Genomic DNA, 11,839 nt, shown 5'->3' with positions numbered 1-11,839 from the left:
CCCCGGCCTGACAGGACCTCTCCACTGCACCTCAACCCCTCGCACCCTCCACCAAGTAGCTCCCCTTAAAAAGCAGAGCAAGTCGAGCCCCTCTGGGTCCTGAGGCCTGGGCTCTTCCCTCGCGCCTCTCATCTCTACAGCCAGCCTGGTTCGCCGCGCCCTCACCTCCTCTCCACTCCCCACCCACCGCTGCCGGGCCTCTGGCCCAGCCCGGGACAAACGACAGCCCGCACCCCTTCCCGGGGCCTCTGCAGGCCCAGCGACCACGGAAGATGAGGGGCGGCTCCCCAAGGTTGCCGGGGTCTCCTTGCGCCCTGGCTTCCAGACGAGAAATTTCCCCGATTTCCCTCCTGGAGCCCCAGCCCTGACAAGAAACGGCCCCCAGTCAGCCATGCACGTTGGGCTGAAAGCCCACCCTCCACCCAGGACCCAAGCCGGCCCCTCCCCGCAGCCCCACCTGGTGAGAGCCTCCTGCAGGGCCGGCCTGGTGGGGAACAAGGTAGCCCTTCAGCATCTGCAGAGCCTGCGGGCCAGCGGGAAGGACGGCTACCTGCTCTAGTCGTGAGCACTTGGCCAGGTAGAGAGGTCCTCTGGGCCGGCACTGAGGATGACCGCTGGGCTGTCACGTGGGGGATGACGGGGTTAACAGCATCAGCAGGACGCAGCTACAGCATGTGAAGTGGCCTGACCAGTACAGACACGCACGCCCCGTGCAGTTCCCACCCGCCACCCATGGTTACGGAGGGCTTGACTTGTGAGGGCTACTGAGGAGCTGGGGCTTCGATTTGATGTGATTTTAATTAATTTAAATGTAAAAACTGAAACTTTACCCTTGACACCACCCTTCTGGTTGAACACAGGAGAGATTTGTGATGCCACCCCAGCCCCAGGGACCCAAAAACGTCACTGTCTGAAACACCACTGCCTAGCAGAGAGCTGGATGGCAACTCTCATCCATCGTTTTTTATTAGCTTTTAGAAAAAGCCACAAATTCAAAAACTCAAAAATTAAGTCTTTAGCTTGATATGATTAGGTCAGTCATTAAAACCCGATTTTAATCTCAAAATTTCTCATAGTGCAATATATGAACATGACAAATTCATCTGTATTAAGACAGAGATAAAAGTCCAATTAAGGTGGGCTTTACCTGAGTTTACATTTCAGGCTCTTCACGGTTTTGCCAAATTATTCGTTTTAGAGGATGTGCTCAATTCAAGGCCGGAAGGCCATACCCGAGCTGTAAGCTGGTCCCTGAATAGCTCTAGGTTTTTACTAATAGTTAGGACATTACTCTACCATCCAAATTCTTCAGGTCCTGACCTGTTGTTAAAATTTTTATTTATGCACATGTTAAAGGTTAAAGTATTTCATACATTAACTTTTCATACTGAATTTGTGTTTCAGATGAATTTCAGGATTCCTTGATTCATCTTCTGTAAAGTGAAAATGAAATCAAATGATCTAAGCATTTCAAAGCAAATTTCTGGATGCGAGCTATTTTGAGAAAGTTTGCCCTTGGCCTTGGCTACACATACTTGTTCAGCCACTCGAGCAAGCTCCTTCTCGCCTCATCAATATAGGGCTTGTCTTCAGGCGAACAATCTTCTCTCTTGCGATGCACGAACCCGTGCGTCTGCCCAGAAAACGTTTTAATTTGATATTCCACTTTGCAGTTTTCTTTCAACTTCTGAGTCAGCAAAGAGACCTGGTTGGCAAAAGATTTCATGATGATAGGACTTTAACCCTCTAGCAATATTTTCCATTCTCCATATCTTCCCTGAATGCTCATCAAAGAGCTTTAACATCTGTGCTTTAAATTAAGTTCCATAGCTATCATGAATTTTTCACTTTTAATTTTACAACCGGCACAGTCCTCACCTCTGGCAAAGGAGAGAATTCAGAGCAATATAAAAACAATACATCAGGGGACTTCCCTGGTGGTACAGTGGTTAAGACTCCGTGCTCCCAATGCAGGGGGACCAGGTTCAATCCCTGGTCAGGGAACTAGATCTCACATGCGTGCTGCAACTAAGGAGCCCACGTGCCTCAACTAAGACCCGGTGGAACCAAATAAATAAAAATAAATACTTTTTAAAAAGATACATCATCAATTATTTGAAATTGTATTTATATATTATTCAATATATACTTCAATCTATTTGCATATACCATACATATTCAATGTATTCAATATGTAATTCAATAGATTCAAATGTAAGTTGTTTAAAACATCAATAAAATGTATCAGTTATGAATAACAACAGTAATTTCTAAACAACTGCTTTTGAACCACAGTTTCCGTCTGCTTTTTCCTTATCAACATACTGCATTTAACATAGCTGTGTCTTCACTACTATATATAAAATAGATAACCAACAAGGACCTACTGTATAGCACAGGGAACTATACTCCATATTTTGTAATAACCTATAAAGGAAAAGAATCTGAAAAAGAATATATACATATACATATATATGTATATATATATATTTTATGTATAACCGAATCACTGCGCCGTACACCTGAAACTAACACGACATGATAAATCAACTATACTTCAATAAAAAAAATTTTTTAATTAAAAAAACAAACAGAGCTGTGTCTTTAAGGACAGAGATCTTATGATGATAACTTATGGGTTCCACGTAGAGGGGGCACGGGCAGGGAAGTAACCAGCCATCCAGCCATGGCAGGAGCCCTTAGGGGGTTACAGTCCCCCTCAAAGTCCCCGATAAAACACACCTTTAAAACTTTAATGTTGAAACATATTTGGAGCAACAAATGAATCCTTCGGGATGTTTTCCCCAAAATGTCAAGTCGTGCTATTAAACACAGAGACGAGAAGAGTAAAGATGCCAACTTACCTGCTCAAGTGGAATCACAGCATCGTTTTCAGCAAAAATGAACAACGTGGGGCTCTTTAATTTGTACACGTCTTCAGAGTCTTTGATGATGCCTGGAGAATGGGGGCGGGACAGGGACACAGGGTGTGACTCCCGTACATGTGCCACAGAAAACGATGTGAGTTAGATTTTTCAAAGGAAAACATGTTCTTTGGGGGTTTTGTGTCTCATCTTTTTAGCAATTCCACAAAAGTGGCCTGTTCTATAAAACTGGGCTCAAAGAGAAGGTTACTGAGTCTGAGCTCCCTTCTCTCTACCTCACTCACCAGGAATCGGGCCATTAAATGATGGCTGTAGACCTGGCCGGCTGCTTGGCAGATAAAGATACGGAGCAGCCTGAAAAATGCTCCCTCTTGGGACGTGCCTTCATTTACCAAGAGGTGATAACTTTCTAACCTGGACCATCTGACCACCCCTGTTCTAGAGGTTTCTCACGGTTTACTCAAGCCCCAAGGTTCTGACGTCAGTGTTTGATGGGGTATTTGTGCTCAGAGGAGACCACGTGTGTGAAGTCCCTGGGCACGGCAGCGGGTCCCAGCAGGTCATTCATAATAATTAGTTTTCATCCTTCTAAAGTGCCTTCAGAATTTTAGAGATCATTTAGTCAAAAGCATGTTGGACTTTGGGGATTCAGACAACTTTGAGTGTGCCCACTCCTACAGGAAAATAAGTAGAAATTTCAAACTCCACTGTCATTCTGAGATGAGAGGACTTCTAAAGAAAAGATTATTCTGGGCTTCCCTGGTAGCGCAGTGGTTGGGAGTCCGCCTGCCAATGCAGGGGACACGGGTTCGCTCCCCGGTCCGGGAGGATCCCACATGCTGCGGAGCAGCTAAGCCCGTGCGCCACAACTACTGAGCCTGCGCTCTAGAGCCCACAAGCCACAACTACTGAGCCCGCATGCCACAACTACTGAGCCCACGCACCACAGCTACTGAAGCCAGTGCGCCTAGAGCCCGTGCTGCACAGCAAGAGAAGCCACCACAATGAGAAGCCCGCGCACCGCAAGGAAGAGTAGCCCCCGCTCGCCGCAACTAGAAAGCCCGCGCTCAGCAACGAAGATGCAACGCAGCCAAAAATAAATAAATTAAATAAATAAATTTATCTATTTAAAAAAAGAAAAGATTATTCTGGCACTTGTCAAAGATGGTAAGGAAGATTTTATTAGAGGAGACCACGGCAACAAGGGTTTGCAGTGAGGGAGGGACACCAGACTCAACCCCAAATGCAAGGACAAGTGGGCTTTACCGCCACGGAGCAGGATGGCAGCCGGTGGATGGAAAATGACTAAGGAATCATCGGGGTACGGGGATTCTGGCCAGACAGTATTTGACAAAGCCTTTGCTGAAGGCAGGCCAGGGTGACAAGGCATCGAGGGGGGCGGGGGGACATGAGGGATTTGATCACATATCAAGGGTGGGGAGTTCTCGCTAAACAGACCCAGTGGGCCAAGGAGCGAGCCCAAGGTCGGGACCTACTCAGAAAGAGGACTCACAGTGGAGCCTGACTCAAGGGTGGTCATAGAGAATCCCAGTCAGTACGGAGAAGAAAACAATGTTTTCCATTTCCTGTTGGCAGTATAGCAAAGCCAAGTAACCCGGAGAGCCTCCCCTTAGCTGTAACTCCTCTCTAGAATGCAGGAAGCCACGGGCAAGAGGGCCACGCTTTCCGTCCTATTCTGTGAAGGCCACGTTAGGGGGCTGCACAGCGCTTTGAGGCCCCTGGGCTCCAAGTCCCGCCCGGCTCCGCAGTCGCGCACTGCGCAGAGGCAGCCACGAGGGGGCGCCGGCGAGCAGTCCACTCCGGAGCGCCTTGTGCTAATTCACACAAAGACGCCGCGAGGGCTGCCAGCCCCATTGTGCACAGCGGCAACTGGCAGCTTGCTACTGCCTTTGAGCAAGTAAACAGGTAAAGGGTTTTTTTAATGCTAAAAGTAAGTGAAAATACCGCAGTGAGGAACCATTAAGCCAAATAAGAATCATTAGTATAACTGTTGGATATACTATCATGAAAGAAAGCCAAGGTCGGATGTTTCCATAGCCTCACTTAGTAACCATTTCTATACACAGATATAATGTTCTTATGTCATTGGTGTGATACATTTGTTTTTTTGTGGATGAGATATTTATGTTGCTATTTTAGAGTGGGTTTTCCCTTTCCCGGTTTGCATATATATACACATATATATAGTGTGTGTGTGTGTGTGTGTGTGCGTGCAGGACTGCATGCAAGCGTGAGTAGTTGAAAATTAGTCATATCTTGGAAAAATCTTTTCACAGCTGTTGCTCATAAAAATATTGCTTGATATTAACCATTATCACAGAAAGAAAGTTATCCCCTTCATCCTAGGTGAAGAAATTGAGACCTCGGATTTGGGGATTTTCCCAAAGGCACACTGTCAGGACCCGGGTTCCCCCTGGTTAGATATTACATACTTCCGCCTCTACCTTCAGATTTTTAAAACCAATTCCTTAAGATAGGCCATCTCTGCTCCACTGGGGTTTGTGTTACACCAGGACCCTCAGTTTGGGAAGAGGCTCGTGGCCTTTGTCACTCAACCCCTCCTCCCGTTTTCATTGTATAAAAATGCACAAGGCAGGTTTACCGTAGATGGACACCCCTGCCCTGAATTCTGGGTATTTCATCATCATGTGATGGACAGCAACTCCACCCCAGCAGAATCCCACGACGGCAATTTTCTTGGCATGACAACGTTGTTTCAGATACTTCAAGACTGCATCAACTTCTCTAGAAGGAAAGAAAAGTTATTCAAGGGGAATTCCCTGGTGGTCCAGTGGTTAGGACTCTGCACTTTCACTGCCGGAGCCCGGGTTCAGTCCCTGGTGGGGGAACTAAGATGCAGCAAGCTTCTGGCACAGCCAAAAAAAAAAACCAAACGAGGTATTTTGTGGCCCCTTGAAGGTACACTGGGCAGCAAGCACAAGTGGTAACAGGGCTTTCTCAGCAGCTGTTCCCTGAGGTTCTGAGATTCCTACTTTCAGAGCTCCGTCCCCACCACCTCCTGCCCGGGTGACGAGTAACAAGTGACATCTCTCCCCGGCAAGTCTCCCTGCCAAGCCCAGCCTCTTCCAACCACCTGACAGGGTGGCACAAATCAGACCATCTTGAGCAACAGCCTTCCACAGCCTCAGGAGAGATCAAAGCCCAAGGCCACAGCGCGGCTCTAGGGCTTGATCCCAAGATCCGGCCCCAGGGAGCTCCTTCATCTCCTCTCTCTCAACAGGGCCCAGCCTCAGCCAGGAGGCAGCTCCCCAGCTCTGTCTGACTCGGCACATTCCATCCCCCTGCCCGACACCCTAACTGTGCATCGCCTGTTTCCTCCCGTGCCCAAAGGGCACAGCAGTATTTGGAAAGCCACGAGGAAGAGGCAAGCCCGAGGGGACGGGGAACAGTGGCTCTGGCCTTGCAAATGGTTCATTTGCAAATTGGTTGTCTGGAACTCATACAGCTTCTGCAACTAGAAGCACGATGCCAAAATGGAGGTAGTGCTGCAAGGCCGGCCCGGAAAGTTCTGCTGGATCTGATAAGGAAGAAACGCTGTCTGTTTGCAATTAAGGAAAAAAAAAAAAAGGAGAAAGCAATTCTATTGCACGTTCTTCTTCTTTTAATCGTAAGATATCTTTGAACACACTTAAACATATGTATCATACCATTCTCTGTGTAAGTTATTTTCATAATGTTAGAATAGCTGTAATTAAGTAATTCTGTAAAGTAAAATGGAATAAGGAATAGTTTTTGTTATTTTGGTTTTTCAGTTTTTCTCGAATGCTTTGATCTTAAGAATAACTGCCTTGACTGGAGGGGACAAGAAGGAAGCGGGAATTTCTATAAACGTTCTTTAACTGACTCAAGTGAACCTATCTTGGCTTTTGTTGCCGAGTATATTCCCCACTTTCCTGGGAACACCAGAACTTAGCTTTGGATGAACCTCCCTTCCCCATGCTCGGTCCATATACTTTGGGGGGCTCAGTTCCAGGAGGGGAGTATGTGGCTCTGGCCTGGCCAATCACAGCATAGCAATCTCTAGCCACAACGATTGGGTCAAGGATGGACTTGTGACCCAGTCATAACCATCAGGACAAAATGAGAATTTTGCTGGGTTGCTGGGAAAGGAGCCAATGGGAGGCTGGAGCTGCTGCAGCCATCTTGCCACCCAGAGGCAAATGCTGCCTGACAATGCAGCCAGCATCAGACAAGGGTGCTGAGGGATGTTGGGAGGTCGAATCCTGGGGATACCTTCTGAGCTATAGACCAACCTCTGCTTGAAGCCAGATATTACCTCTTTTCGGTACTAAGCCAATAAATTCCATGACTGCTTAAGCAGTAAGCATTCAAGATGGGTTTTCTTTCAAACAAAAGATACTTGACTAGACACAAGGACTTCAGTCTAATTTCCAAGTTAGTGTCTCCATTTTATGTCTCATGTTGATTTAAAATGCGTGGCTCTCCTTATCCCCTGTGGAGAGGTACCTCTGGGCTGCTCTAATGCCCGCCAGAAAGGATCACCCTGATTTGCGCTCACAAATAGAAGGCAGCCCCACAAGGCTCTTCCTCAAAATGTCCTAACTATTCCCCTCCACGCAAAGCTGAATTTCATATTCACATCACAGGCTCTCTGGGTCTCTTGTGTTTCTACTTGTATTTTACTCGTAACTTCTTGCTTCATTTTGTTTTTCCTGGGCTTGCAGTCTGAGTCCCTGGGAGGGAGGCCTGGAAATGGATAAAGGTGTGGGAAGTTGGGTCCCCAGTGATCTCAGAGTCCACCCTGGGGAAGGCAAGGGAGGAAGCCGGGCAGAGAGAGAAGCTGGGCTGTGGTGTGGTCGCCACAAAAGCCTCAACCTGGGAACTTGGAGCTGGGGCGGCGCCCGACCGGGGTGAAGGAGCCAGGCCTCCACACCCCTGCGGTGAGACTCCCCAGGGTGGGACTTAAGACAAGGTGCTTTGCACCTCCCGCCGCTGGCAAGACCCCGAGGTTCCCCCTTGCTGACAGCCCGGCAAGCTGAGAGCCCCCAGGGCAGCCTGCAGCATCTCCCTGGTCTGACGGACTGTGCAGATAGCCGAGGGGGACACTGGCCTGAGCCGCGGAGCACTGCTGCTCGGCATAGGCCCGCAGAGAGAGGGTGGCCAGAGCGCAGGAGACTCTGGCCCCGGGGAGTATGCGGAAGGAGGTGAGGCCCCTGCAGGCCGTGGACACAGGTCTGCCCGGGGTCCGCCGGCTCAGGAGCTGGACGGGCCAGAAGCCCTGGAGTCAGCTCTGGAGCAGCAGAGAGTTCCAGGGACCAAGTGGCCACAGGCAGAGGGCCGTGTTATCAGCAGCTGCCCCAACCTGGGCTTGGGGGACAGCTTATCAAACACGAGGCTCCCGGGCGTGACGGGAGGACGTCCGACGATGGGAGAGGCCAGCGATCGGGAGGATGCTTGGTCACGGTGAGTCGGGGGCTAGGGCTGGGGGACCCCTTTGCCCTGGGCTCAGGTTTTCCTGTTCAGGAGGAGCTTGGCACTAGAGAACATCCCTGCCTCTTTCCCCGCTCCATCCTTATTCCTCCAGACCAAGAAGAGGGGATCTGAGTGGCACCTGAGCCCTCTGGTCCTTGCTTCTGGACTGGATGGAGCCAATTTAATAAAAGGCTGCAATCCTGGGGGATTCCCCGCCCCCTTTTCTTCCCACAGTTCCCTGGACCCAGGCAAGACCGCAGTCCTGGTCTGGTGGGTCTGGTCTAAAGACCCAGTTTCCCCAAGGCAGGGGGTGGGAGGGTGGCATTTTTGGGGGGAGGGGATGGCACTTGGGGCCTCAGTTTCCAATCAGCGGAGTGCAAGTGGGGCTGACGTATTCTCTAGTCTCTCTTCTCTGCCTGTTGTTTCAACTGGTTCTGCAACCAGAGGGGAAGGAGGGAGTGTTGATCTATGGACCCCTATAGCCCAACTGTCAAGGAAAATGGGGACCCCCAGGTACGTCAAGGAAGCTCTCTCAGCGTCGGTGCCACGAAGCATTTCCCAGAGAGGAAAGCAAGTGAACTTACTGGCCAGCAGGGTACTTGTTGGTTTCTAACCAACCCTCCGCTGCAAAGACTGTGCTAAACAAAATTGGTTTCCTTTACGCCTCAGGAAGGACTCTGCGAGCCGTGGCCTCTGAGCCACGGCTCAGAGGTCGTACACAGCGGGAGGGCAGGCAGGTGGGTGGGTGACCCAGGAAGCCGAACCCTCCTCTCCCTCCTGCCTCTTGCTCCCGGGGCCCTGGGGCACCACCAAGACAGCCACGCTGGCTGGTAACGTACTTGGGACTTACTTATCGATCCTTCTGGCATCTCTTGTCTTCAACCACTCCGGGAAGGTGGACCAGTCCCCTGAGGGGTGCCACGGCTCCTGTCCCACAAAGAAGTCTGGAACAATGGTTCTGTAAAATAGGGACATTCATACTTCTTAGTTTCAGAGCTGCTGGGACTCCGTATTTGCTTCTGTTGATTAAGAACTTGTCACGTTGGCGGTTCTGGACCACAGGAGAAGAAAGGTAGTGGTCACGAGGGCCAGCTGTGATCGCAGCAAAGAGGCCAACCGGCTCCAGGCCAGAGCATCTCAGATTTCACAACCGAAGGTGCAGGGCCTCTGGCAGCCGGCCGAGAGCCCAGCCCGTCTGAAATGCCGAGGCCTCGGCCGTGCACACTCCCCGCTAGCTGTGACGCCCAGGACAAGGGTTCCCAGGCAGCGAGGGCCTGGGCGGGCGGACACAGGCTCCCCTCCTGCCCGTGAGGAGTCGCACCTCTCAGCTGGCCTTTCGCATTAGCCTCAGGCCAGAGAGCACACCTGGTGAGCGGCCCAGTCACCATGACCAAGCAATTTCCCAACCTCCGCCCAGGATGCCAGCAGGGCACAGTGTCCTGCCCGGAGGGTTTGGCTCTAAAAGGGGCTGCGGAGCAGACAAGCCAGCTTGCGGGGTCCATGTCAACCTTCCTTCCGCATCAACCCCGGGGTGGGCCAACGCGGCCCCCGCCAGAGAGCCGGTTCCGGAAGTAAAGGTCACGGCCATGGATGAAGGAACACAGCCTCTCTGCAGGGGTGGGAAGAACACTGAAATCTGGGTCAGAAGAATCTAAGTTCAGGTCCCAGTACTGCCCCGTTCAGCCCTGAAACCTTAACAAGTCACTTAATCACTTTTAGTCTCTTTTTCTTGATGATCTAACAGAGCCGTGCACCCTCAGGGGATTATTCTGAAGGCAAAGTACTTAGATAAGGGTGAGAGGCTTTGTAAGTCACAGGCATCTTTACTCACTTTTATGTTCTGTCTCCAGCTAATGGACCCACCCAAGACAACAGAAGCCACCGTCCCATCCAATCTCCTCGCTGCAGCGGGAGACCTGAGACCTCTGCCTTCATGCCCCGGTTTCCTAACCATCAAAATGGGAACAGTGACAGCCCCACCTTGTCCGGGTTGTTGGAAGGATGAAGGGTAATTACCCCGGGAAAGCCCTAGTGCTGGGTCTGGCGGAGCCAGAAAGCAATCAGGGCTGGCTATTGTTTTTATTACTGGTATTGCCCCTGGAAAGTTAAGTTGCCTCATCTACAAGAAGAAACGTGAGGGCATGAAAAAGGGAAAACTAAATGGACGTCCTCTTTCCAGTCAACAGGAAATTGCATCACACGGCAGTGGGTGTGCTTCCTTTAAATGGGTTTCTCTCTGTAGGAGAACGAGATAGCCGCACGCTTTGGTTTTCAGCTCCTCTTTTTAAGAAAAAAAAAGGGAATTGGGGTGCACCACACTCGGGGCTTGCAGAGTGTTACGCTGAGTGAAGCTGGACTGCCAGGAATGGTCCCTCCTCTCTCTCCTCCGTGCTTTACTGAAGCTGCTACCAACAGCACAGCGGTGCGGGGCAAGCAGGTGACAGCAGTCACCAAAGGTGGCCATGGTCACACAACGTGACGAAGAGATAGCCTTTGGGAGCCGAGGTCTCACTCTGCCAGTTCTGGAAGCCAGTCTAATTCAGACCAGGCCGTGACAGTTCGTGTTCAGACCAGGATAACTACGTGTGCCCTGTGTGTGAAAGCTGACCCCAGGCAGAGATGCTTCAGGGGCCAAGTAATGGATCCATTTCAGAGCTGGCGAGTTCTGTCCCAGGTGTCCTGTACCAGTGTCTGCGCAGGGTCCCACATCGGGAAATAACTCTCTCAGTGTCCAACAAGTCTATAGGGCTAGCCATCCTAGGAGGACCTGAAGCCCAGACATTGGGTTGGGAGCAGTTGGCTTCCACTGGACACTGACTGTCGTATGTGACAGTCTCCATTTACCTGCACCCCAGTGAGATAAGAAAATAGATAATGTACATCAGAATATACTCAGGGTTTTTTGGTTTCATTTCCTTTGAAGGGAACAAAATACAGAAATGTACATGAATTTAAGCAAAAAAAAGAAGAAGAATTTTATACGTACGTGTATCCATTTCCTGCAATCATGTCCGCCATATACCTGGTATTGGGCAATTGCCAGCCAAATATATCTTGAATGACAATCACAGCTTTGCCAGCGTCAACGGGGGATTTGGTGAGATAAGCCTTGATGTGCTCAACTTGAACTTCATGCCCCAACCCTCCGTACTCTATTCTATGGCCAATGTCACATGGACAAGGATGAGCTTCGTTAGCCATTGGAGATATTTAAGTCAGGCTACAGAGAGAGACACATGCATTACATTCTGAGTGGGGCACATCCAAAGATTATAAACAATGAGAAAACTAAAATCAAGAGTACAGGAAAAAATTAATTTTAACTATACTTACAGTGTATTCATGCAAGAAATCAATGATAACTTCTGGTTCTGGGTAATAAGATTAAGCTAATAAGAATCCATTCCCAGGCTTCCCTGGTGGCACAGTGGTTGAGAGTCCGCCTGCCGATGCAGGGGACACGGGTTTGTACCCCGGTC

The 11,839-nt window shown here is 50.0% G+C and overlaps 1 protein-coding gene across 1 annotated transcript; it reads right to left on the bottom strand.

The window, feature by feature from the left end:
* Nucleotides 1-1,525: 1,525 nt before the first annotated feature.
* Nucleotides 1,526-11,561, bottom strand: CMBL (carboxymethylenebutenolidase homolog; the record flags this gene model as incomplete). Its single annotated transcript, XM_079702265.1, has 5 exons — nucleotides 1,526-1,705; nucleotides 2,865-2,956; nucleotides 5,509-5,651; nucleotides 9,211-9,318; nucleotides 11,347-11,561. The coding sequence occupies 5 exons, from the start codon at nucleotides 11,559-11,561 to the stop codon at nucleotides 1,526-1,528; spliced, it is 738 nt and encodes a 245-aa protein (XP_079558391.1).
* Nucleotides 11,562-11,839: the final 278 nt, after the last annotated feature.

Source organism: Hyperoodon ampullatus (genome assembly GCF_949752795.1).
Source record: "Hyperoodon ampullatus genome assembly, chromosome: 4".
Taxonomy (NCBI): Eukaryota; Metazoa; Chordata; class Mammalia; order Artiodactyla; family Ziphiidae; genus Hyperoodon; species Hyperoodon ampullatus.
The sequence above is the reverse complement of the archived record's forward strand: the minus strand, read 5'-3'. Positions and strand labels throughout refer to the sequence as shown.